The sequence below is a fragment of the Alnus glutinosa genome, chromosome 14, assembly GCF_958979055.1.
Source record: "Alnus glutinosa chromosome 14, dhAlnGlut1.1, whole genome shotgun sequence".
Taxonomy (NCBI): Eukaryota; Viridiplantae; Streptophyta; class Magnoliopsida; order Fagales; family Betulaceae; genus Alnus; species Alnus glutinosa.
In genome coordinates this window covers 3,450,049-3,476,324 of record NC_084899.1, presented here as the reverse complement: position 1 = coordinate 3,476,324, position 26,276 = coordinate 3,450,049, and the positions used below count along the sequence as shown (strand labels likewise).

Here is a 26,276-nt window from a genome sequence, read left to right as displayed (position 1 = left end):
CGAAGGTTCCTTGGGACTTCCAATCCTTCGTGTCAGGAGGAGTAATGCTAAAAGTTTCTCTTGTGTCATTCTTGTATCCCTAAAAAAATAAGTTGACTTTTAAAATCATCATTAGTCTTATAATTGATTACTATTGAATTTTGATCAAATGATGATTTTAAAAGCCACCTCATTTTTGGAGTGAGACTTTTAGAATTACTTTGTTGGAAGGTATTTGGTATAGAGACATGATTCTCTGCCAATTAAAAATACAACTTTTCACCAACTAGCCTACGTAGCAGGGAATCATATTTCTTTGAAAAATAATAATAATAATAATAATAACCTAAAGGCTAAAATTTATATATGATCCCTATCACGTAGGCTAGTTGGTGAAAAATTGTGTTTTTAGTTGACATGGAATCATATCTCTTTGGTATATCACCCCCCCATTTTTCTGTCAGGACTTACATGCATAGTTGGACATCAAGGATTTCAAAATATTCTACTTCTTTTTCAAATTAAAAAAAAAAATTATAATATAAAAAAGTTTTCAAAGATTCAGATATGAATATTTTGGTAAATTCAGCTAAATTCTAACCAACTCCTAAATCTTTACAATTTTTTATCTTTTTTTTTTCCTAAAAATTTTTAGGAATTTTTACACCCCTCAATAGGATTTAATGAAAATTTTAACAGATAGATGAAATTGAAATAAATTAAAAGATGAATACTTTAAATTGATATTTTAAAATTTATGGATATGATTGTAAAAGTGATGAAAGATCAGAAGTGGTAAGTAAAGTTTTTTTTTTATAAGAATGATTAATCAAAAGGTTAATTAAGATTGTCACGTCAACATTGTAAAATAATTATAAGATTAAAAATATAATTTATAACATTACTCTTCTTATAAACTAAGAAAGTTCAAGGATAAATTGTATTCCTTTCTTAATCTAAATTAGAAATTTGATACACATAGAAATCACGTGAACCTTTTTGTCCTTAGCCTTTTTTTTAATATATTTTTCCTTTTTGAAAAAGTATATATTCTCTTAATAATGTCATTTCAAACTATCAAAAAAAATTGTATAACCTTCTTTCTATATATATATATTAGGAAAAGAGAAAAAATACTTTTATAAAAAATGCAAAATACAAAAAATGAAAAGGAAAACAAATATATATATTAAAAAAAAAAAGCTGGTGACCCATGGCGGCCGCCATGGGTCTTCAACAGACCCACCACCGGCCGTGAATCTTTTTTTTTTTTCTTTTTTTTTTTCTCTTTTTTTTTTTTTTTTGAATTTGTAAGAGTATTTGTTGTTGTTGTTTTTTTTTTTTTTTTTTTTTTTAGAATTTAAGAGATATTTTTTTGTCTTTTTATAGGATAATTCTAATAGTTTGGAGGACATTTGTTGAATTAAAAATTTGTTAGACATTGCAAATTGCCTATAATCCGAGGGTATGTATACTTGTTTCTTTCTTTCTTTCTTTCTTTCTTTTTTTTTTTTTTTTTTTTTTCGGAAAATGATAGCTTTACACACGCGAGGAGGGGTCATGCAAGTTCATACAACAGGAAATCCTACGCAGAGTCTCCCGATCGTCTCTTTCTCTCTCTGTCAACCGACTCTCGCTCCTTGCCGTCGCCTGTGCAATTCAAGCCTACGCCATCGGATCCAGCACGCCCGTGTCTCCTTCGTCGTCGGTGGCCGGATATTCGCCAGAAAACGCCGAGAGACCCCAAACTAGAACCATTTTTGGTGGGTAATCTAATCCCATATAGTGAATTTAGATGTTGATTTTGGTTAATTTCATCTGGGTTATTGTGAATTTATCCTCTTCGGACGATATATGGTTTGTGGGTTTGTTTGGTTAGATTGTTCCATTTAAGTTTAGAAATTTGAAACGGGGTTTCTAGATTTTTTTTTTTCTTTGAGGTTTTTTGCGTGAAGTAGTAGTTCATGATCTTGAGGCGAAGAAAGCCGATACAAGGTAAACCTCACTAGTTTTTAGCTGTTGGGACCTTGCTTATCAGAAAAAGAATTTACATTCGGCTTCACTTTTTGTGCGTACCTCATTAAGACTTGGAATTTGTAGGTTTCTTGACCCCCTTTGTTGGGTTTGAAAATCATGTATGCTCTAATGGTGTGATTGCAGTAAGAAGATTTAGTGGTAAAATGTTTCTTTGGTATGAGTTAAATGAGAGGATATTTCAGGATGCAAGTAGGAAATGGCTCATTTGAAATGCGTATGTTATTTAGGTGGCTTTTCATCAATTCCTGAATGCGTTAGTTTAGAGGTTTCCAACTATTAGTTGGCCATACGGCTTGGAATGAATGGTTACATACATACACTCTTGGGATGGTTTTCAACTTGGTTGGCTGTATAATTTATGTTTTAGTGAAGTATTCTTATACAGCTTTCATTTACGCTTTAATGGACATTGACTTCCATAAATTGATATAATGATACTTGATATTATTTGAATTTTGTTGTTCAGTCTTAAGTTTTATAACTTATAGCTTCTGAGTGCTTCAAAGTTTATAAAGAAAATTTTGTAGGACTCCACGGCTGCTGGTATGATAGAGGAAAATTGGAATGGGATATAGGAGATTTTGATGAAGGAAGTTTAGAAAGTTTTAGGGGAGTGCCTTTTAAACTTGGAAATAACTAAGATACGAGTAAATGCAGATCGTCTTAAGGTTGGAACACAATCTGGATTGATTATGCATTGATGGGTTAAATTCTTGTAGTATATTTGAGGAACTAAACAGCTTTGTGATTATAATTCTAATGAACTATAAAAGTTGTGATTTTCTATTTATTCTTACATATCGTTCTATTTTACATGCACTAAGAAATTATATTGTCTTTAAATATTTAACATGTTTGTATCTTTGGCTTAGATATTTGGAAAGATGTCAGGCCAAAGCCAGCGCTTGACTGTGGTTCCCACTGTAACAATGCTTGGAATGATGAAAGCTCGCCTTGTTGGTGCTACAAGAGGTCATGCTCTTCTCAAAAAGAAGAGTGATGCTTTAACCGTGCAGTTCCGTCTGATTCTTAAAAAGATTGTCTCCACAAAAGAGTCAATGGGAGAGGTCATGAAGACTGCCTCATTTGCCTTAACCGAGGCCAAGTATGTTGCTGGAGAGAACATCAAGCACAGTGTTCTCGAGAATGTTCAAAATGCATCTCTTAAAGTTCGATCAAGGCAAGAAAATATTGCTGGCGTCAAGCTCCCCAAGTTCGAGTATTTTACTGATGGTGAGACCAAGAATGCCCTCACTGGATTGGCTAGAGGTGGACAACAGGTTCAGCTGTGCCGTGTGGCTAATGTGAAAGCGATCGAGGTTCTTGTTGAGCTTGCTTCTCTTCAGACATCATTCTTAACACTTGATGTGGCAATCAAGACCACTAATCGTAGGGTTAATGCACTAGAGAATGTTGTGAAGCCAAGGTTGGAGAACACCATAAGTTACATTAAGTCGGAGTTGGATGAGCTGGAAAGGGAGGATTTCTTCAGGTTAAAGAAGATACAGGGTTATAAGAAGAGGGCAGTCGAGAGACAGCGTGAAACTGCCAAGCAGTTTGCTGAGGAGCAGGTTGCAGAGAAAGTATCTTTGCAGAAAGGGATTTCAGTAAGTGCAGCTCACAACATGTTATCTGGAGTTGCGGAGAAGGATGAGGATATCATTTTCTGATTTGGGGGTTAGCTTAGAATGTGTAGCTTTGACCAGGCTTCTTGTTTCGCCATCAACCCCCCCCCAAAAAAAGTTTATTTACATGGACCTTTTACGCCCAAACCCAAGCTGGCCCCTCAAACCCACCCCGCTAAAAAAACCCTCCAAAAATGTAAATATGCCCCCCTTTAGACACCCCCCCCCCCCCCAAAAAAAAAAAAAAAAAAAAAAAAATTTGCAGGACCCTTTTAAGCCCAAACCGGCGCCCTCAACCTTGTCTCCTCTTCCTTTTCCTTGCTAATTTTATTGCGTTGTGTTATTTTGGTCGGGTTATAGGTGAACTTGGGCAAGTGATTAGGTGGAAGCAAATGTCAAATCTCGTTCATGATGATTATTAAATTTGTTTTCTTTTTTTTGGGCAACATGATGTTGATTATCTTTTTATTAAGAACCTTATGTTGATTACTTATGTAATGGTTTTGTTTTGTTTTGTTTTTTCGGTTATTTATTCAGTTTTTTTTAGCAAATCAAGATCAAAATAAAAAAAATGTTGTCATCTAAGTTGAATTTTCTTCTTATTCAAGCTCTGAATATTTATTGCTTGGAGTTGATTTGTTGAAAATGGCCCATTGAATCGGTTCTCATTTCATGCATGCATGGTGTCATTATTTTGAAATACACTTGATTGATTGATTTATGAGTTTGCTGATGTTGGTGTTTATTTTGTTCTTAAACCTTACCACTTCATCAATCAAATTTCCCAAACTGCTACTAGATTGATAATGTCAAGCTAGTTTGCCAAGTCTCTATTGACTCCGACATGGATTTCAACTGCTTTCTTTTGTTCATCAGAATCATAAAATGATGACCAAACTTCTGGAAGGAAGTCTCTGAAAGGGCAAAAATTTCTGGGAGCAAAAGCACCCAACATTTTATTCCACATTGAATGTCAATTTGATTTGAACACTTCAACCAAATTAGAACAATTTTGGCAAGTTTTCAAGCATGAATTGAGATTCTCAGGCAATCTAAACAAATAATTGTAAGATGGCTCTCCTGAAATTTACCTGTCTCAGTTCAAGACCTATTTGAACAAGTGAGCTTTATGAGAATTTTTTAAACAATTACTTGCTTAAATTGCTAAGAATTCAAACACATAATTGTCGGTGATCGTGATCCTCCAAACACATGCTGCCATTAGGTAGAGTTATTTTCAATCTCGTAGTCATGATCTAAAAGAAATCTGAGATTGAATATAGTCGCATATGCAACTTGGGCAGTACAGAGAGCCCACATAGGACTTGAACAGATTAATTTTATATAAATTTGAGTAAATTACTAATAATTTTGATTAAAAAAATTGTGAGAAATTCAATCCATCAACTTTAAATAACCTTGACATGTGACGTGGTGAGTAGGGTATGGTTCCATGCGGATAAGGGTAACGTGGGTCCAAGTTGAGCAAAATTATGTAGTAGGCCATTTGAGCTTGAGCCGCCTCTTCAGTTGGTGCCAGGTGGTGTCACATGTCTGTTTGTCCAATCATGACAGGTTCACGGAATATTAGATAAACCTTCTTTTTGCCCGAGGAAAATGATTTCTACATTCATTTCTCACGACAGCCCCATAACAAGCTGACATGGCTGATAATATTTTACTATTTTTTTACAAAAAGAAAACAAAAAAAATAATAAAATATTACTAGCCACGTCAGCTTGTTGTGGTACTGTTGTGAGAAATGAGTGTAGGGATCATTTCTCTTCGCGGAATATTTTTATATTCCTTTCTCTTCTCTTCTCTTTTCTTTTAGCTGGATCTTGGCAATTAGATAAAACAGATCTGATCACTTAATAAAATTTTCTAGTTTTCGCCTGTCTGGTAACCTCCTCCCCTCAAATATGAAGGAGAATTTTTCTTTTAGTGGCCGTAAAAAGTTAAAAAAAAAGTAATATAAAGTAAAAAAAAGAAAGTAAAAAAAATTATCTTGTAATGAGTTTTTTTATTTAAATAGTAATAAAAATTGTTAATGTGAAATAAAAAGTGAAAAAAATAGTTAAGAATTTTTTTTTTTTTTTTTTTTTTTTGGGTGAAAGAAGTGAGAAGAAAAAACAAAGAAAAGAGGGAGTTGTTGCATACGGGCGAAAGACCAATAAGTTAGGGTCCAATGGGAAAAGAGCAATAAAATAAAATAAACTTTGGCTGATCCGTGTGTCACTCTCATCGGCATTGAATATCCTCTACTTATTCTTTTAATATTCCCACAGCTCCAACAGGTTCTTTTTTTTTTTTTTTTTGTGAGTACAGTGTAGAAAGAACGAACAGGTTCTTGAAAAAGTAATTGGGGAGTATAAAGTTACGTGCACCGATAGCGTCACTAATCAGCATTTTTTACGAATTTTTTAAAATTGTAGGTTTTTTTTTTTTTTTTTTTTTTTTTTTTTTTTTTTTTTTATCAAAAATGCTACTTATTAAAAATATGATATGTTAAAAATAAATGTTAAATATTTTTTTATCTGGTTCTTATAATTTATGTCATAGAAAAACTTTAACTAAAAAAATTGTCTTTTAATTTAGTAAAAAAGAACCATTTCTTCAAAAGTGAATAAAAAACATTTTTTTCTTATTAACATGTCATATCTTTAATATGTATCATTTTTTACGCCGTTCGATGTAAAAAAGGCCGAAATTCATATAATTTGATAATTTAAAATTTATTTGAAATTGTAGAAGATCCTAATCTTAAGATCACCACAATTTTTACCCAAAATTACTAAACATCGATCAAACTCTTTAAATATCTTTCTACTTTAATTTAACATTCTATTTTATTGATTAAACCAACTTTTAAACTCTTTGCGTTCAAAAATTACTTTAATTGAGAGAAAAGAAGAAATGGTATGAAAAAAAAGGCCATTAAACAATTTTAACTTTCATTTTTGAACTCTTTACAATTAGAGAATATTAATAACAAAAGTTAAATTCAACGTTGAGTAGAGAGTTGTATTTTGTGAGTTTGGTTAATTTTTTTTTTTTAAAAAAATAGAAATAAAAAGTTAATTGTGAATGGCCTAAGAAACCATCGGTTCAAATTCAAAGTAGGGGTTTCCAATTGCAATAGAGACGTAACATTGGCACCGAAGCTATGCACTCATAAGCCTTTTGTATAAACCGACACATCCTGTTTGTAACTAGTAAGGGTTGTGATTTATGCATTACAATTGCACAATTAATGCACAATCTTAAAACACATTGGGGTGAAACTCACACATGTAGATCCACCGATATATCTTGAAGTTGTGCGCTAATTGTCCATTTGTTATATTTTTAGCATTTTCCAACCGACAAATGTCACCATTTCTGATACAACGTAGATGCTAGAAACTAGAAAGCAAGTCCAACAAGTTTTCACTTGACGTCTCTTCTCTCTCCAAAATAATTAAAGCAAAAAACACCTCTCCCACTTATTCTTGCTCTGTCTCTGTCCCCCTAATATATATATATATATATATATTTTTTTTTAAAAAAAAAAAACTCTTTCAAACTGATCTAGATTTTTGGCGCAATGATCTCCTTAAACAAAGCCACTTTATTAGCAATAATTTTGATCCACGCCAATAAAGTCTCCGTTCTCGATCGTGACAAGCACCGCTAAAATGGGAAAAAAAAAGCATCTTTTTTTAACACAGACTGGACGCAGACAGAGAACGGAGAAAAAAAAACACGACGCCACCTATAATATATATATATATATATATCTACTAAAATGGTGGTAAAAAAAACAACCAAAAAGAAGAAAAATATCTGAATATCCATAGTTTTATAAAGGTAAAATCTGTCGGTAGAGTTATCACTAGGTGACGACCGACGAGCATTGTAATTTGTTTTTTTTTTGTTTCTCTTTCTCTGAAAACGACGCCACCTCATCCTTTTCCCACTTGACTCGCTTAATTTACGAAGTCTTCCTGTGTGTCTTTCATTTTTAAGAGCAGAGGAGCAAGAGAGTGTTGAGAGCATTTCTGGGTGTGTGTTTATATATATATACAGAGCTGCTTGAGTGTGTTGCAGAGGTAATAGAGAGGTGATCAGGATGGAGAGCACGCTGAAGGAGATGAGACAGGGCCCGACGGTTCTGGACATGGACCCCAAATCCACCGTCGGTGGCGGCGTCGCGGACGTGTACGGTGAGGATCAAGCCACCGAGGAACTGCTTATCACCCCCTGGACTCTCTCTGTTGCCAGGTCTCACTCTCTCTGATTTATAACTTTTTCACGATCCATTTCAGCTTTTGATGGTTTAGTTTTAACTTTTGCTTAATCTGTTTTTCTTCAGTTTGTCTTTAGTGAACTTCAGTGGGTTCTCGTGGTTTTGTGCTTGAATCCACTAGCTCCTTTAACATGATTCTGAGCTAGCTTCACTTTTTGGTCTAATTTTCAGAATCTGGAAGTTCCTGGAATACTTTGTGGAATAATTCCTTTCCGTAATTACATCTTGATGCTTGTGATTTTTTACTCTCTCTTTTCTTCTTCTTTTCGGTTGTGAAACAGTACTGCATGGTTGCATTCATCGAGTTTTTTTCCCCAATAGGAAAGGAAATTCTGCTTGATCTTATGCTACTTTGGATTGCTTTTCACCTGAAAGTTTTCTCTTTTTTTTTTTTTTCTATTATGCAACTGCCATAAAACTAACGATATGCAACAGAGTAATGCTATATATACGTATGCATATGGTAAATATGTTTGATATTCAGAAGCTAAAGATGATACTATGAGATGGCAATGGTCTATCACTCTGTTGCTGGCAAGAACTTTATTATATCGATGAGTGAAATAACTAAACTGAATCTTTTCCATGGTTGTGGAGCAGTGGGTATTCATTGCTTAGGGATCCCCAATATAACAAGGGGCTTGCATTTACTGAGAAAGAGAGGGATGCCCATTACTTGCGCGGTCTTCTGCCTCCAATAGTAGTGTCTCAACAGCTTCAGGTAGCATTAGTACTTATTGTGTAATACACCCTTTTATATAATCCATTGTTATCATTGTTCGAGTTTTGATGACCCTTTCCAATTGTACTGATCTCAGGAGAAGAAACTGCTGCAGAGCATCCGACACTATGAAGTCCCGCTGCAAAAATATATAGCCATGATGGAACTTCAGGTAGCTATTACAACTTCATCGAATTCAGTCTTGTTGTTGATTGTGGTATATTATTTGCATATGGTCGCCAACATGCAGACAGTTCCTATGATGATATCTTATATAGCATTCAAAACGAGTGTGTCTTGTACATCATGGCAATTGGAGTGACTGTATTTTCAAGTTTTAAGTCGTTTTGAGATGTTGAGGCATGTAGTGACTTTAGTTTTTAATTTTATTGACAAGTATTTTCGTTTTTTCTTTATCGCCCTTATTTAATCAGGCTTTGTCGGAAAGCATGGTTATGTTCTCAGAATTCTATAGAAAGACCAAAAAAAAAAGAAAGATAATACAACTTTCCTCCCCCACTTTTTACAGGAGAGGAATGAAAGACTGTTCTACAAACTTCTCATTGATAATGTTGAGGAATTGCTCCCAGTTGTCTATACTCCAACTGTTGGTGAGGCTTGCCAGAAATATGGGAGCATCTTCAAGCGCCCTCAGGGTCTATACATAAGTTTGAAAGAGAAGTATGACTTTTTGTTTCTGCTATATAATTATGTGCAAATTAGAGCTACTCTTGACATAATATGACAGAACTTGGTTTTTGCAGGGGTAAAATTCTTGAAGTGTTGAAAAACTGGCCTGAGAGGAATATCCATGTTATTGTTGTCACTGATGGTGAGCGGATTTTGGGACTCGGGGATCTTGGCTGTCAGGTAATTATGTGGTGAATCTTTTTTTAGTTTTTTGAATTATAAACATTCTAAAAAAATGTTATGATTTACTTATTGGGCTGTAAAAGTGAAGTAGCATTCACTGAAAATGTTGGATGTTTCAGGGGATGGGGATTCCTGTGGGGAAATTGTCTTTGTACACAGCACTTGGAGGAGTTAGGCCTTCTTCAGTAAGTTTTCCCAAATAAAACTTGTTTTTCTTGCTTCAATTTTTTCTATGTTGTAAATTATTGCACAGAATGCACTTCATTTAAACCATATAAATTTTTTTGTAGAAATTAATGTGCTATACTTAAATTGTAAATGGAAGTAAAGTTCGATTTTTTTTTTTAAAAAAATACTTGCTTGTAATCCCCCTCTTAATCAAGGATGTTATGTACTCTCCTTTTGTAGTGTTTGCCTGTAACAATTGATGTGGGGACAAACAATGAGCAGTTGTTGAAAGATGAATTCTACATTGGTCTTAGACAGAGGAGAGCAACTGGGCAGGTTTCAGAACTTTTAAACCATGCTCAAATTTAGCTGCATAAATATTTGTTTTTATGTAATTTACATTAATATTTGACGATTCTTGTCAGGAATATTCTGAACTTCTACATGAGTTCATGAGTGCTGTCAAGCAGAACTATGGAGAAAAAGTTCTGATACAGGTTGCGCATGAGTTAGATTACATCCTTGGTTGAAAATTTTTCCTTAGTTCGAAAATTTCATGCATTTCTGATGTTGTTTAGTACATTTTAATGGCTTCTTCAGTTTGAAGATTTTGCCAATCACAACGCTTTTGATCTACTTGCAAAATATGGCACAACTCATCTTGTTTTCAATGATGATATCCAGGTATGGAGTAGCATTAATGGTGAACCTTCTACTTAAAAGGATTTTTACATTGCACGTTCTAGCTTCTATTGTCTTTTGTTTCAGGGGACTGCAGCTGTTGTTCTTGCTGGCATTGTTGCAGCACTGAAGTTGATTGGTGGTACCCTGGCTGAGCAAACATTCTTGTTCCTTGGTGCCGGGGAAGTAAGACTCTCTTCTTCATGTTATTTCATCTCTATTTCATACTGGTTTTTCCTTCCCTTCTGTTGAACTGAGGAGAACGAAAACATAGTCGACTGGATCTTAAAAACTTTTAACTTCTCAATGACTATAGCGTAAAATTTGTATGTTTGTTTGGACAGGCACGCATTTCTCATACTTGCCTTTTGTTTATGTTGTTCACTTTCTACTACCTCAGCCCTCAGCTAATAGCAGTCCTGAACCGGTAGCCAAAATATATAATCTTACTTCGGTTTCTTTCATGATTGCAGGCAGGGACTGGTATAGCTGAGCTCATAGCTCTTGAGATGGCAAAACAGGTTGTAATTTACTATTAGCATATGCTTTCCCATCTTAATTATGTAATTGTTACACGATTTGGATAGTTATTGAACATGACGGTTGATGATTATTTGTTTATCTACTAATTTTTCATTTGACTGTTATAGAAAAAGGCTCCTGTAGAAGAGACCCGCAAGAAAATCTGGCTTGTGGACTCGAAGGTAGTAAAAGCTTTATAAATGTTCCTTGCCTGACAAATATATTAGCCTTTTTTTTTTCCCTAAAGAGCATGTAAATATTCTTGCAGGGATTGATTGTTAGTTCTCGTAAGGATTCACTGCAAAACTTCAAGAAGCCTTGGGCTCATGATCATGAACCTGTTAAGGATCTCTTAAGTGCTGTCAAGGTGTGAAAAAGTGTCACTGTTTGAGCTATGGTGAGTAGTATTTTTGTGGTTCTTGGTCCCTTATTAAGTTATTGTACTTCCTCAGGTGATTAAGCCAACAATTCTGATTGGATCATCTGGCGTCGGAAAAACATTTACAAAGGAAGTGATCGAGGCCGTGGCCTCTTTTAATGATGTAAACTCTCTCTCTCTCTCTGAGACACAACTTTGTCTATATATTTCTATCAACAACTACAACTCGACCAGAAAAAACTAAGTTGTTGCAATAATGTGACATTCAGAAACCTGTCATTTTGGCTCTCTCCAACCCAACTTCACAGTCTGAGTGCACAGCTGAGGAAGCTTACACCTGGAGTAAGGTAAAATTAATTCACAACCTGTCTCAGCTTTATTCAGGACTTATCCATACAAAGGATGTTTGATTATTCTACTCTTCCAAGTACCATTAACTCTTATTTTACATTTCTTGCTTTTGTTTTACAATCGAAGGGTCGTGCAATTTTTGCCAGTGGAAGTCCATTTGATCCTGTTGAATACAATGGCAAGACCTTTTTCCCTGGCCAGGTAATACAATTTTTCTTTTTCTTTTTTCATTAGTATTTGTGCTAGGTTCCCTTCACAGAAATTGGTTAGACATCGAGGACTAAGGTTTGGCTTTCCTTGTCATTGCAGTCTAACAATGCTTACATTTTCCCCGGACTTGGTTTGGGTCTGGTTATCTCGGGAGCAATCCGTGTGCATGATGAAATGCTTCTTGTAGCCTGTAAGTAGGCAGCATAGTATGAATGGTATAATCCAATAAAAGTAAATTATTCAAACCAAAATGTTGTGCATTTTTCTTTTTCAAGATTATTGCAGTATCTGGAATGCAAACCACTAACTATGATTTTAAGCTTAAACACCGAAAACATGTGGATTTATAAATCTTGTAAAGCTGGCAAAGGACTGGCTGACATTTTTGTTGTTCTCCTCCACAACAGCGGAAGCCTTGGCCCAGCAAGTAACGAAGGAGAACTTCGAGAAGGGTTTGATATACCCGCCGTTCTCTATTATCAGGAAGATTTCAGCTCAAATAGCTGCTGGTGTAGCTGCTAAGGCATACGAACTTGGTTAGTAACTTCTCTTGTTATCAGCATCCTTGTACGAATTTCCACTGCATGCGATTTATAGTTTCTTCTCTTCTTGACATATGGTTTTGTAGGGGTGGCTACACGCCTTCCTCGTCCTGAGAATCTGGTGAAATATGCTGAAAGTTGCATGTACACTCCACTCTACCGAAATTATCGTTGAATGGTCAATCAATTACTCCAAGCCATACTATTTTGAAACCTCGTTATCAAGCTACATGTTGCATATGGTAGCTTTTAAGGAAAAAATGGCTTGCGAATTGAGTGTGTTATATATGTTTCTAAAGTATATAATAATCAAGGTTTTGTACCTTTCACGCTTGTTGATTCCAATAAAGTTGTAATATTCTCCCATTTCACCCTGCTTCCATGCTAAATGGTGTGAAACTTAATTGGAATAACTTCGAGGTTTAGTTTATTACGACTAAAATGTTTTTTTGGGAAATCGTTTTTCCTATTTTATGGTGTGTTTGGTACAACTAAAAATGGTAGTGACTAAGAAAACCTTATTTAATTTTCGTAATTTTTTAAATCATAAATCATTTTGACTTTGAGCTTTTCTTTGATCTTGTACGTACTCTTTTGTATTTCATTCTCTCTTGTTGGAGTTCACCGGAATTTGCCACTGATTTTCGCTGGCAACCGAATTTTGGGCCCGATTAGATTTGTGTTCAAAAAACATTCTTCTGTTAGTGAAAAAAAAAAATTGTTTCTTGATGTTTTCGATTTAAAAATCTGTTTTGGAAATGTATAAACTATTTTCAGAAAATAAAACTAGGAAATTTTTTACTCAAATAGTGACAGTTGAGCGGGGAAAAATGTCTAAAACAATGAAAACTGGCAAAAATGTTTGGCCAAGATCCTTAATCAAACCTTCACGAGCTAAACTACGGGTCTGTATACTTCCGCCGGAAAATTCTATGGAAATTTTCTTTCTTCTTTTATTTTTTATTTATGCCCCTAGTAGTTTTTCATGAATTGCTTAGGAACATTCTTTGCCTCGACAGAAAGAACTGGTTCTGATTATCCAACAGAATAAGTCAAAGCCGTTCTCTTAGCCATCAACAGATCAGTAGCTCCTGGTTTGGATAACATCATTTTAGAATCTGATCCTTGGAAGTGATTTATATCATCCTGAACCAGCACCTTGTTCAAGACTGACAAATTATTCTCACCATGAATGATGAAAAGGGTAAAAGGAGAGTTAGCAAAAGAAATAAAACTTCATTAAATACATTGGTAATACATTCATATCTCTTATATGGAGATATAGCCAACCCACCATATGATCTTTACCTAAAGGAACGTGTAATAAGACCGATTACACCATGCGAACCGCTTAGTCGTATACTATTGCAGATTTGTATAAGAAAAAATGACCTCTACTGGTTATCATATTTTTAACTTGGTTTGCAGATCCCACAATGCATATTCTGTGGCAAAATTTAAGATTGAGGCTGCTTGTATATACTCACATCAGCATGTGTATCCTGATAGCGTTGGCTCAGGTAAGTCCGACATAAGACTGGAGTAAACCTGGAAAAACAGAGGAATGCAGCACAGACATGGAAGAGGTCAAGAGTTTGAAATGCACTCTGTAATATTTCAGAGTTCAGGCAAATGATTTTACTTTTATAACCTAAATAACCATATACATTCAGGGTGATCTAGATCTTTAACATCAGGCATATGGTGAATGACTATATCAATTGTCTATATGCATAAATTCTCATAGCCAGTTAACAATCAAAGAGAACAAGCAGTTCATTTGATTGTTTTAATCACCCTATCAATGCGATTGAGCTATTACAGTTGACTGCAAGAAAAAAGTTACTTTCTGTATTCATTTACAAAAAGAACTTGGAGCAAGAATCATAAAAGTATAGCACGTCAATCTGTCCCTCCAATAATTTTTTATTTTTTATTTTTTTTCTATCACTTGTTAATAGAAAACACGCCCGCCCGCACACTATTAAGGTGAGACAGCCCAGTCAGGTTGTCCAGTTTCTCCAATTGTGTGTGTGTATTCAACACAGTTTTTAGGCTCATTTTTTTTTTTTTTTTTTTTTTCATACTTGCATTTTATCAGTTTAGAGGCGCTTTTATTACCGAGTTCTATTAATTTTTTTCATCTTTTTCAATCGCTGGATGCAATGTGGTAAACAAATCCTTTTAAGTTCAAACAGTAACTACCTGAGCTTTATAGTGATTCACATAAATGTTAAGTCGCACTTTTTTTTGTTTTTTTGTTTTTTTTTTGCAATAAAGGAAGAAGGGAAATGTTGAGTTGAAATTACAACAATTTTGATCACGCTGAACGAAAATTTTGTGGACACTAACTTACTTGGGAGGATTATTTTCTGACTTGCAGGTTCGCAAGCACTCAACAAGACAATCATGACTGGGTTCCACGAAATATGCAATCTGCCGCAGGGAAAAGGAAATGAGATACACATAAACCTGATCACATTCAGCAGAATGTACAGGAAAGTAATAGAAAATGCATTGTGTAAATCAAGAAAAAAAAAAAAAAAAAATACTCAAGTAATTAGGTAAATGTCCTGCAAAGATGCTCAGGAAAAAAAATGTCATGCAAAGATAACATGAAATGAATTGAACAATACCCTCAACAAATTAGAGCCCCTCACCAAGTTAACAATTTCATTTATTACCCAGCTCCTTTCTCAGCCATCAAGACATTTGAAATGATCATCGAAGCAGAAAGAAGTTAAAAACATTCTTTTGTCTTCTTATTCACACTCGGAGCCAATGGAGCAGTTTGTTGGGGCCAGTGGGGGAGAGTAATTATCAAGAGTAAGAGATTTGGTGCACTATAAATAATGATATTACTTATTTATGGACTAAATTTGGCCGAGTAAATTACCTAAGTGTTCAGGAGAAGAATTAATCTCAAAATCCAGTTTACCCTCCCGATGGAAACAACTAAAGGTGCTACAAATGATTCTAACACTAAAAGGGGGAAAAAAATTAAAAAAGAGAACCAAGTAGCTAAGATTCAAAAGTGAAACTAATCAGTGGCCATTTGTAACACAAACACCACTGTGCAGATAAAATCCAGCTACAGGCAAGAAATAGGAAAATAAAAATAAAAATTGAGCCATTTATATAATGACACTGCAGAAACTTTGGCACAGTGATCAATGGATAATTTAAAAGCTTCTGAAGGGCCCTACAACAACTTTCGTTAAAAAGAGAAGGGAAAGAAAAATTAAAACAGGGCCTTACAGAATATCGCTCTTGACCATTCACCAAAACTCTGTGCAATGTGGACCTGAGTATATTTACAAAGCAAAATGTCAATCACGATGAGGGTTAGAAAGAAAGTTTTCATAAAAGGAGAACAACCAAAAAGACAGTTTTTGGCAAAAGCCCCTGAGACATTAATACAACAGTAACAAACAATTACATTTTTTTTAAAAAAAAAAAATTATAAGTGAAAAACAAATAAATCAGCAATAGCTGCAGTATGTTCATGACAGTGGTCTAGAAAATGATGTATTGGGGAAAATCTATACCCTATGAACTTCAAACTCAAATGCACGTTTAGCAGTATACCCAGGAAAAAGGTAACAGTTAACAGCGCATTAAAAATATAAAGCAGTAGAATTACCACTCCTGGCACAAGTGCAAGTTGTCAGCAGTTTAAAGTTCACTACTGCAATTCTTTCTAATAAATTATTGAATAATTTGTCCCAGCTTTTGATTGGGGGTACAAAATGTTTAATGGCTCAGAAAAATCTCATCTACAATTTGAATTCTTCAGTTTGAATGGCACTAAATGCAATGTTGAAAAAGGTGCAATATAAACATTCTATATTTACACTAAATATATCAAATCCAGAGAGTTATTTTGGTTTTGCCTTTCAATAAGTTCAAACCTTTTCGATCATATTTAACACATTCAATTACAGGAAATCTAACTAGGGGAAACTAATTCATATGTGACATTTCGAAGATTAAGAAGAAAAAAAACTGTACAGATCAATGTAGAAGATAGCCACCGACAAAACAAGTTATGGCAATAAAGAACAGTTAGACATCATAACTAAATACAGAATGCCATTTAGGATGAAAAATTCAGGGGAGGTCAAATGTATGGAAAAGCTCCTTTATAAACAGCATCATCTCTTATATGCGATAGAAGTGCAACTCGGACCACAGCTACTGTTAAGAGATGTATATTACTTGAAAATGCAATTGCTCCAGCGCTCCAGCATGTCACCGAGATTCACTATAAACGCTCTGTCAAAGATAAAACCATATAGAAAGAATGTCATCATGCCAAACTAAACAGAATGTTTTCTCTATTACATTCATCAAGCAAATATGTAATCCTTCACATGTTGCATATTGAAATATTTTTACTACATCTTAACAGAGATTGCAGCTGGACAATGTACAGAGAAAATGGTGGCATAGTGGGGCATGTAATCGTTCATACAGTTGAACCTTACAATTAACAACTACGGTGGATAGAAAAATTATTAATTAATTAAATTTCTCTACAACTCTCATAAATGAAAAAAAAGAAAAAAGAAAAAAAAAGAGTCTACAAGATATTTGGTACAAAATAACACTACATTGATATTTTTACAGTCTCATTTTCGCAGAAGAGAAATAATGCATATTATACAATTTGAGTCCTAAAAGAGGTTCGAATAGCCTTTTGGACCAAAGAAAGTTGAGCTTGTTTTACTTGTTTATACCTTAACCTTCCTCATAAAGAGAACAACAAAGTTGTTTTAAAAGGAGGGCAGAAGAAAAGGGGAAAAAAGAAAAACAGGTTCGGAAGTATAATTTGAAGAGCAAACCTAGTTGATAATTGTATTATATATAAATCCATGTGAAGGAATAGAAGGCCTCTGAAAAAAAGAATGCTACTGGTCTAGGTTTAATAAAGGTAACTAAACTTATCAATTCATAATACAATATTTTTTTAAAAAGTATAAATTTTTATTTTTATAATTAAGTCTTAAGGATTTTTTTTGAAATACTATTAGTTACGAATTACAAGAATTATTAATTATATAACATGGAAAGAAGATGGTTGCTTAAAAAATCATTAATTATAACAATTATTAAATAACAGATTTTATTGGTTATAAGAGAGTCCACTCTACTAGACACTGTACGTTCATTGATTAAATTGCTTGCTTTCCCTTAATATCTATTTCTGATGGGGCTTCCACTTATCAAAGGAAAATGATGGGACCTCCATAAAATTATATATTTTTTTTTTTAAAAAAAAAAGGGTGGCAAGGCACTAAAAAAATAAGCTTGGTTGGAAGTATGAATTCAAAGAATTTAGGGAAAAAAATCACAACTGAAATAAATCACAAATGCCCAAAAAAAGAGGCTGCCATTCAAAGTGAGATAATGTATCTATAAAATATTCATCAACCAGACTCAATCTATTTTAAAGCTATAGAATCTCAACCTCCGAAAATGCTACAGTTACTCACCCTTTTAATGGTGATACGTATTCCCATATCTGAGGTTTAGCATCCTTATCCTTGCATATCTGGCCATGAATTTACAAGATTGCAATAGCTAGTCAGATTACAACAAATAATTTAAGTTTTACTCACTCAAAAAAGTTACAATCTTATAGCACTCATCTTACTTGGAGACCTAAGACATCATCTGTTGCCAAAAGGGTGATTAAACCAAAGTCAGAATGAGCTCCAGCTCCATATAATCCCTTTGAGGGATCAGAAATTTTATCTAAAAAACCCATCTCTCATGCATTAGCAATCATAAAACAAGGCCAAGTTCAAAATGTGCAAGATCTTCAGTTTAAATTCAACCTTCATAGTGCAGTAAGCGCAAGGTTGCAATAGGCTCGCCAAGCATTTTTGGGTGGTCAAAGAAATCAACCTCCAGATCAAGTGCGAGAGCTATTAACCTTGCAACTGCTCTTGAAACCTCTCTGAATGCACACAAGGAAAAGATTAAAAAGAAAACAAAGACATAAATAGTTAATAGCATATACTACTACATGAACCCCCCTGAATACGAGCCATTCTACACAAAATTGATCCACTGGAACAACCGAGACAGCTGAGAATGCCAAAACAATATCTAAACCACACACTAACCAAAATTACATATATAGGCACAATAATTTAGGCTTCCCACATACATATACACACTGCCTACGGCAAGGGGTAATTAGCAGCGGGACCCCTATCTTCACATTCAAAGCATAAACCATCTATATCTTGGGTAGTTATAAACCCTTCACGCTGTTACTTTGGCTCACCATCTGTTGCTTGGCAACATGCTCACTTACAAAAGGACACAATCATCCCCACAACACATTACTATTATCTTTCGTTCTATCATTGAAAGGTTGGTACGTGTGCCCTTGCATAAGAGTCTAAGAGATGGTTCTAGTTGGGAAAAAAAAAATCCAAAACTTGGTAAAATTAAAAAGAAAAAAAGAAGTAATTAATTTTCAAGAATCGATTACATATCCTAATTGCAAGTGCATGTTTGTACATAAGAAATAGCTAATAGTTCCATTATACAAACTATATGTTTGCTAAAACTTACAAAGCCTCTCGATGAAACTTCTCCATTGTCTCCCTCCATCCGGGCAATACTCCTAAAAGGAAGCAAAAAGTTCAATATTCAATCATATACTTCCGAGAACCAAAAACGAAAAAGAAAAAAGTTTCATGCTGTCGTTGGCAAACGAACCACAAGAAAGAGAGAGAGCAGTAAACGAAACAACAATGCAGCTTCCTGACAAAGCTAAATTTTGTCAAACACAAGTGAATTTTTTTTTTTAAAAAAAAACCAACTTTATTTTCAATTTTTCATTACCCTGTAGTTACCTGGTGCAGGCCAAACATTTGGCCCATAAAATGGTTTTTCCGCTTCTGGGTCATCTTCTTCTACTTCAACTCCTATATAATATCCCTCCTTGTAATCTCCTATTTTCAAAATACAAAAAAATTACAGCGAAATAAGAATAAGCCCGCTTAAAAAGTTTTTTTTTTTTTTTTTTTCCTTTCTGCAAGTGAAAGTTAGTGGCAAAAACTAACCGTGAACTTGGTTTTCAGGGTCCAAAACCTCGTCAAGAACAGGGGTGTAGCCCCTATGTTTCTCGTTCCTTAAAAGCTTCATTTTATCGCTTAATGGCAGACCGAACAACCTTCTGCTATGTGCAAAAACCTCGTCCATGAACTCCTCGCTTATCCCGTGGTTTACAACGTAAAAAAATCCAGAATCCAAACACGCCTTAACCAAAAGAAAAAAAAAAAATAATAATAATAATAATAACAGAAACAACGACTCAGAATTTAATAAGAGATAACTAAATACTATTTTTCTGGAATTTACGCGGACCTGTTTGAGCAACGACACAGACTGGTGAATGTCAGGATTGGAGAGATCGATACAATTGAGGACTGAGATTTTCGTGGCATCGACGCCGTTTTTGCTCTGATTTTCCATTTCTCCGGGAAACCAAAGGACCGGAGGATTTGGACTCTTGATGATTAGGTGCAGAAATTTTTATGGAGAACGATCACTAAGCAAGAAAAATATAGTAATGCCGTTTATCTATTTTCTTGGTTGCCAAACGTTTTTCGTGAAATTTTTCATTTTCTGTTTTGTGGCGCTTAATTTATAGTTTTTCTAATTGTGCGCATGTCATGCGGGTTTCTTCCGGTTATACCCCTGCCGCCAGTATTGACGCTTGCATTTTCTACTGTGTTCACTGTTCTGTCTGGTCAATGAGTTTTCCTGCCTTTATTTATTTATTTATTTTTTGAAACCAAGAAGAAAAGATCTTCATTGCAAAGATTACCATAAACATCATGATCCCAACAGGGATCTAGGGAAAAACTTCTCCCTAACCAGATGACCCTGAATACAAGAAGGAAAATCAGAAAACCAACAAGCATTAAGAGAATTCAACAAAGCTTCCCTAGCCAAGATATGAGCCACCTCATTCGAAGACCTTTTAACATGAACAAAAGAAGAAGAACCGAACAACTTGAGTTCCTGAAGAATGCTCTCAGTAATGTGGCCAGCAGAGGACAAATGAGGGGAAGGGGAATTAATTTCTGTCACCACTTGAGAAGAGTCTCCTTCAAAAATAACATCCCTTAACATCAAAAATTTACCAAAGAAAACAACATGAAGAGCCGCCAGGGATTCAGCAGTTCTGGGATCCCCCTTCACAAAGAGGCAGACACATTTAGCACAAATACACTCTCCCCTACTGTCTCTTGCCACTAATCCAAGGCCAACCCGACTTCCTTTAGGAGCAACTGAAGCATCCCAGTTAATCTTAATGAAGTTTGCTGGAGGAGGACACCAAACCTCATGAGAAGACTGAACCGACTGAGAAGAAGCAGTGGCAACATTCTCCTCCCCATGAGAAAACTTTCTGAAATCTCCCAACAAAGAAATAGACTCCTCCCAGACTCTATGAGGAGAAAGAAAAGTGCCTTGAAAAATAAGGGAATTCCTTCTCAACCAAATGTTCCTAGCAACCACCAGCAGAAGCTCCACCTTTTTCTTATCAAAAGATTGAAAACAGTATTCCAGAAGGTGCATAAAACTGAATTGGAAGGAGCTACATTTATGGAAACAAGACCGATAATCACCCCCAAACATCTCCTGCTGCAGGACATGACCACAGGCAATGAATAATGTTCTCCACAGCAAGACCACAGCAAGGACAAGAAGGATCTTGAATGACCTTCCTTCTACATAGATTTTCTCTTGTAGGCAGAAGGTTTTGACAGGCTCTCCAAGCGAACATTTTGACTTTCCCTGGAACTTTGAGGCTCCACAGATCCTTCCAAATATCCGGCTGGTTTCCAGCATAAGAACATTGACCTCTGGCTTCTTCTTTAAGTGACCTACCTATATAGTAAGCACTCTTAAACGAGAACAAACCAGATTTAGATCCTATCCAAATAACCCTATCTTGAGGTAAATTAGGGCTAAGAGGAATATTCAGGATAGCTTCAGCTTCCTCCTTCTGAAAATTCTCAGTGACAACACTCGGAATCCAACAACCACTCTCCCTATCAATCAAATCTGAAACAGTAACCTCTTGACCCAAAGCACCAACAGGAGAAGAAACCAGATGAGATGAGGTTGATGGGAGCCATCTATCCTTCCAAATTCTAATGGAAGACCCATTGCCTACCCTCCAAAGAATACCCCTCAACAGAAGACCTTTGGCTTGGAAAAGACTCCTCCAAACAAAGGAAACCCTAGAACCCAAAGGAGCCTCCCAAAAAGAAGAGGAGGGGTAATATTTACACTGAAAAATTTTTGCTACAAGGGAGGAAGGGTGCTGAATAAGCCTCCATCCTTGTTTAGCTAAGAGAGCTTGGTTAAAAATCACCAAATCTCTAAAACCTAACCCTCCTTTAGATTTTGCAGAACTCATTCTATCCCAACTCATCCAGTTAATTCTAGAGGACTTAGATAAATGTCTCCACCAAAATTCTTGCATTAAACTATTAATATCTTTACACAAGGAGATGGGAAGCTGGAAAATCGACATACAATAGGTAGGAATGGCCTGAATGACAGCCTTTAAGAGAACCTCCCTGCCTGCTTGAGAAAGAAAAACATTCCTCCAATTATTAAGTTTTTTCCAGACCTTCTCCTTGATAAACTGAAACACCCTAGATCTGGATTTGTCCACAAAACAGGGGAGCCCAAGATAAGACTCAATCCCATGAGATTCAGCCAAACCCGAGAGAGATAGAATCTCCTGTCTTCTGCTAGGCTTTGTATTTCTACTAAAGAACACCGAAGTCTTGTTGAGATTAACCTTTTGACCAGAACCCTCCTCATAAACACTGATAATATTCAATAATCTCCTCCATTCCACCCTATTTGCCTTACAAAATAAAATACAATCATCAGCGAATAAAAGATGACTGATAGTAGGGCCTTTTGGAGAAGAAGGGACCCCTGAAATGTTACCCCTCTTCTCAGCATTACATAGCAAACCAGAGAAACATTCAGCACATAACAAAAATAAATAAGGAGAAATAGGGTCCTCTTGTCTCAGACCCCTAGAAGGGTAGAAAGCCCCAACCGGATTACCATTAATCAAAACAGAATATTTAACAGAGGACACACATTTCATGACCAAATCAACCCATCTAGAATCAAATCCCAGCTTATGCATAACAGCCTTCAAAAAAACCCATTCCACTCTATCGTATGCTTTACTCATATCTAATTTAATCCCCATAAAACCCTCTCTGCTCCACATTCTACTCTGCATAGTGTGCATAATTTCATAGGCAGCTAAAATGTTATCAGATATGAGCCTACCAGGAATAAACACACTTTGAAAGCAAGAAATGATATCAGGTAAAATATGTTTGAGACGATTAGCAAGGACTTTTGAAATTAATTTATACAAAACATTACAGAGACTAATGGGCCTAAAGTCAATAACATTTAGAGGGTTATGAACTTTAGGGATGAGAGCAATAAACGTGGAATTAACATCACTGTCAAACTCACCTGTATTCAAGAAATGCAAGGCAGCTTCACAGACCTCTCCATTAATGACATTCCAGTTTGCTTGATAAAAAGAAACAGACATCCCATCAGGACCAGGGGCCTTCGGAGGAGACATTTGAGAAAGGGCAATATTGATATCCTCCTTAGTGAAAGGAAGGAGGAGTCTTGAGTTCATCTCAGGGGTAACTTTACATTCTAAAGCTCTAATACACGGCTCAACCTCCACATGATCACCCGCAGAGACCAACTCCTTAAAATAAGAGACAAACGCCTCTTCAATTGAACCTTTAGTAACACAAAGAAGCCCATTTTTATCCTTCACCTTAGAGATAAAATTCTTCTTGCTTCTGTAGCTTGCAAAAGCATGGAAAAACTTGGAATTTCTATCCCCATTCTTAAGCCAGTTAATCTTGGCCCTTTGCTTCCATTTTAGTTCTTCCATATCCAAGGCATTATTAAGTTCCTCCTTAAGCCTTTTCTCTTCTACTAGAGAATCCCCATCACCCCTCAGCTGAATCAAGGAAATTTGTTTCTGTAGAGTTTCAATCTTCTGCTCCATAGAAATCTTCTGAGAGCTTGCCCATAATTTCAAAGCATTCCTACTTTCCTGCAAATTCCTCATTACAGTAAACCAAGGAGATTCCGAATTAAGCTTTGCCCTCCAAACTTTCTTTATAACCTCACCCTGCTCCTTACTTTTGGCCCAGGCAGCCTCAAAAAGAAAGATATTGCTTTTTGGCCAAACCACTTCCCTTGTAGATGAAGCAGAAACTAAGATAGGGCTATGATCAGAACAGGTCCTAGGCAGGACTTCAACATTAACCAAATTGAACAGAGAACACCACTCGGCATTAGCAACTGCTCTATCTAGCCGCTCCTTGTTATTCTCATAGCCCTCTCTGCCGTTACACCAAGTAAACTTAGGACCCTTGAATCCTAAATCGCCCAAGCCACTGTCACTTAAAGCAGACTGGAAGGCCCTTATTTGAGAATAAGATCTTGCTGCCTTGCTGGATTTTTCCCCCATACAAACAATCTCGTTAAAATCCCCTAAGCATAACCAGGGATCTGGGGAAAGGGAAGCTAAGTGTCTGAGCAAAGCCCATGATTCAGTTCTTCTACTAGCCTCCGGATGGCCGTAGAAACCAGTGAATTTCCATTTCAGATCATCCGGAAGTCTTTGGACTACTGCATTAATATGTCTTATGCTATAGTTCTGGATTTCCACTCCACAGCTAGAATTCCAAAGAAGCATCAAACCACCACTCTTACCTTTACTATTAACCACAAAGCAATTATCAAAACCCAACTTAATTCTTACCTAATCCGCCTTATTCTGCTGCATTCTGGTTTCCATAAGGAAAACCAGTTGGGGCTTCTTCATCTTCACCAAACGGCGAAGTACTTGAAATGTCCGGGGGTTCCCCAGCCCTCGGCAGTTCCAACTTAGGGTAATCATGGCGACAGGCGGGGCTGGAAACCAGCCTCCGCCTAATCATCTTGTTGGATCACCTCATCCTCCGAAGCCCATCTACCCTTTTTTGAACTGAGCTGGGCATCTTCCTCACAACCATCTAACAGCTTTCTCTTCACATCAGATCCTCTCCTTTCAATTGTATCAGAGAACAGTACGGGACATCTACGAGTCTTCCTCTTCTTAGAAGCATCACTCCTAATATCCCTGTCCCCGGAATAATCACAGGACACTGGAGGATTGACGTCCTCATGAAATAATTGATAAGAGCCAGAAAAACAATTGTCTTCATTACAAGACGGACTAGAGCGCTTGTCATCCCCATTTTGAACATTCCACACCATACCACCTTGGTCAGGATCCCCTCGCTCCATGGGCTTTTGGGCTAATTTCTCCACTAACAGATTATCCTCAGGCCCACAATCTCCCTTTACAGCTAATTGATTACCAAACAGTGTCTTCTTTTCTCCTCCCTTGACCTTTCCACCGAAAAGTTCTTCACTCTATTGTTCGTCCATCCCATTCTTAAACACCTGTCCTTCCTTAGTCAACCTCGAATGCTCCCACTGTAAGTCTAGATCCTCATTGTTCATAGAGGAAGTAGACTAATTTTACAGGAAACCCCTCCCCCTTTCTTTATCTTCCACACACAATTCTCGGTTGTCAAAAAACTTATCTCCCTTGTCGCAATCAACTGCCATCTTGAGCCGTGGACTTTGTACTTTATGACTCTCCAGCTCATTACCCAAAATACCCTTGTCTCCAACCTTGCTCGGAACTGTGCTATCCAGAGCTCTTTCATTGACCATCTGCCCCAAACAAGTCTGTTGAGAATCATCACTACAATGTCCTCCTGACAACTTTTCTCTTGGAAGGTCATTCTTCTGATGAAGATTTTTGCCTTTCTTTGGAGGAAAGCTTACTTTTAACCACGGGCCATATTGAGAATCTTCCCCTGCATACGGTTGCTTACTATTACCGACTTTAACACACCCCTGTTTGCCATGAATGATCCTTCCACACTTGAAACAAAACTTTGGTAATTTCTCATATTTAAAAGCAATCCACAAAGACTGATTATTTAAGTGTAGAAGCCTCCCTTTGGGTAAAGGTTTCGTAATATCAACACAAATTCTAGCTCGTAAAAAAGTACCCCACCCAGGTTCATCATCGTCCACATCTAACTCCATGACCTCCCCTACAGAAGCTCCAATCTTAAGACCAAACCTTTTATCCATACAAGCAAGAGGAAGGTGGTACATACGAATCCAGAGTGGGGACTTATCAAAACTCATCTTGACTGGGGGAGTTAAACCATCAAATTCCAGCAGGGAAACCAAAGAACCATCCACCAACCAAGGTCGCCCCTCCATAACTCTACCCTTATCCTCTACCAATTCAAAATCAGCAACAAACATATTTCCACCAAATACCTTAAAAGACACTTCCCCCACAGGATTCCAGGCTCTCATCAAAGGACCTCTAATAGAGTCTTTGGGAACAAAACGATCAACCAACATCTTACCAATCAAACACAAAGATCCTCTACCAATCATATAATCTAACTCCTCTGAGGCCACTGAAATTCCTTCATTTTCCTCCTCATTAAGGGCAAGGTTGCCCCACATACAAGCTAACTCTTCCACCATCGAACCACCAAAGAAAGATTGCAATAGTCAAACAAAGATTGGCAAACACAGCAAGAAGACGAAACAGAGAAGAGAAAGGTTAGAAAGGATGACGAAATAAGGATAAACCTCAACTTCACGTCTAAGGTTTAAAGAAACCTTAGAGGAAGGCTGATGGGTGCTATGCCTTTATTTATTTTTTAAGGATAAATACAAAATCATTTGGACTTTTAGAAAAAGAGGGTCTCGT

The 26,276-nt window shown here is 36.1% G+C and overlaps 4 protein-coding genes across 4 annotated transcripts; 2 read left to right on the top strand and 2 right to left on the bottom strand.

Moving 5' to 3' along the window:
• The first annotated feature begins 1,506 nt into the window (after positions 1 to 1,506).
• LOC133857764 (V-type proton ATPase subunit D-like) lies at positions 1,507 to 4,169 on the top strand. Its single transcript, XM_062293102.1, has 2 exons — positions 1,507 to 1,742; positions 2,889 to 4,169. Exon 2 carries the CDS (start codon positions 2,901 to 2,903, stop codon positions 3,684 to 3,686), a length of 786 nt encoding a protein of 261 aa, XP_062149086.1. The 5' UTR covers positions 1,507 to 1,742; positions 2,889 to 2,900; the 3' UTR covers positions 3,687 to 4,169.
• Positions 4,170 to 7,623: 3,454 nt separating this feature from the next.
• LOC133856626 (NADP-dependent malic enzyme) lies at positions 7,624 to 12,742 on the top strand. Its single transcript, XM_062291685.1, has 19 exons — positions 7,624 to 7,904; positions 8,530 to 8,650; positions 8,748 to 8,822; positions 9,180 to 9,331; positions 9,415 to 9,520; positions 9,643 to 9,708; positions 9,932 to 10,027; positions 10,117 to 10,188; positions 10,292 to 10,375; positions 10,460 to 10,558; positions 10,846 to 10,893; positions 11,023 to 11,076; positions 11,163 to 11,261; positions 11,347 to 11,436; positions 11,543 to 11,620; positions 11,751 to 11,825; positions 11,934 to 12,024; positions 12,242 to 12,370; positions 12,463 to 12,742. Exons 1-19 carry the CDS (start codon positions 7,753 to 7,755, stop codon positions 12,549 to 12,551), a joined length of 1,776 nt encoding a protein of 591 aa, XP_062147669.1. The 5' UTR covers positions 7,624 to 7,752; the 3' UTR covers positions 12,552 to 12,742.
• An 850-nt stretch (positions 12,743 to 13,592) lies between these two features.
• LOC133856628 (2-oxoglutarate-Fe(II) type oxidoreductase hxnY-like) lies at positions 13,593 to 20,007 on the bottom strand. The gene is made up of 11 exons (XM_062291686.1): positions 19,763 to 20,007; positions 19,459 to 19,654; positions 19,249 to 19,347; positions 18,965 to 19,016; positions 18,217 to 18,338; positions 18,033 to 18,133; positions 17,872 to 17,930; positions 16,595 to 16,651; positions 15,635 to 15,680; positions 14,733 to 14,812; positions 13,593 to 13,924 (listed from the first exon to the last, which is right to left on the bottom strand). The coding sequence occupies exons 1-11, from the start codon at positions 19,868 to 19,870 to the stop codon at positions 13,834 to 13,836; spliced, it is 1,011 nt and encodes a 336-aa protein (XP_062147670.1). The 5' UTR covers positions 19,871 to 20,007; the 3' UTR covers positions 13,593 to 13,833.
• A 226-nt stretch (positions 20,008 to 20,233) lies between these two features.
• Positions 20,234 to 26,047, bottom strand: LOC133857521 (uncharacterized). Its single transcript, XM_062292787.1, has 4 exons — positions 25,121 to 26,047; positions 24,460 to 24,901; positions 21,039 to 24,196; positions 20,234 to 20,941 (listed from the first exon to the last, which is right to left on the bottom strand). Exons 1-4 carry the CDS (start codon positions 26,045 to 26,047, stop codon positions 20,234 to 20,236), a joined length of 5,235 nt encoding a protein of 1,744 aa, XP_062148771.1.
• Positions 26,048 to 26,276: the final 229 nt, after the last annotated feature.

What these genes read in the sequence shown, in the direction of transcription:
- LOC133857764 (XM_062293102.1), top strand. Translation starts at nt 2,901, where the DNA reads ATGTCAGGCCAAAGCCAGCGCTTGACTGTGGTTCCCACTGTAACAATG.
- LOC133856626 (XM_062291685.1), top strand. Translation starts at nt 7,753, where the DNA reads ATGGAGAGCACGCTGAAGGAGATGAGACAGGGCCCGACGGTTCTGGAC. An exon ending in TAGCCATGATGGAACTTCAG is followed by an intron (nt 8,823 to 9,179) that starts GTAGCTATTACA and finishes CACTTTTTACAG; the next exon opens with GAGAGGAATGAAAGACTGTT. An exon ending in GAGGAGTTAGGCCTTCTTCA is followed by an intron (nt 9,709 to 9,931) that starts GTAAGTTTTCCC and finishes CTCCTTTTGTAG; the next exon opens with TGTTTGCCTGTAACAATTGA.
- LOC133856628 (XM_062291686.1), bottom strand. Translation starts at nt 19,870, where the DNA reads ATGGAAAATCAGAGCAAAAACGGCGTCGATGCCACGAAAATCTCAGTC. An exon ending in AAATGTTTGGCCTGCACCAG is followed by an intron (nt 19,017 to 19,248) that starts GTAACTACAGGG and finishes GCTTCCTTTTAG; the next exon opens with GAGTATTGCCCGGATGGAGG. An exon ending in GCGCTTACTGCACTATGAAG is followed by an intron (nt 18,134 to 18,216) that starts GTTGAATTTAAA and finishes TGGGTTTTTTAG; the next exon opens with ATAAAATTTCTGATCCCTCA.
- LOC133857521 (XM_062292787.1), bottom strand. Translation starts at nt 26,047, where the DNA reads ATGGTGGAAGAGTTAGCTTGTATGTGGGGCAACCTTGCCCTTAATGAG. An exon ending in CCAGCTCAGTTCAAAAAAGG is followed by an intron (nt 24,197 to 24,459) that starts GTAGATGGGCTT and finishes TTAATAGTAAAG; the next exon opens with GTAAGAGTGGTGGTTTGATG. An exon ending in CATGTCCTGCAGCAGGAGAT is followed by an intron (nt 20,942 to 21,038) that starts GTTTGGGGGTGA and finishes TCTTTTGATAAG; the next exon opens with AAAAAGGTGGAGCTTCTGCT.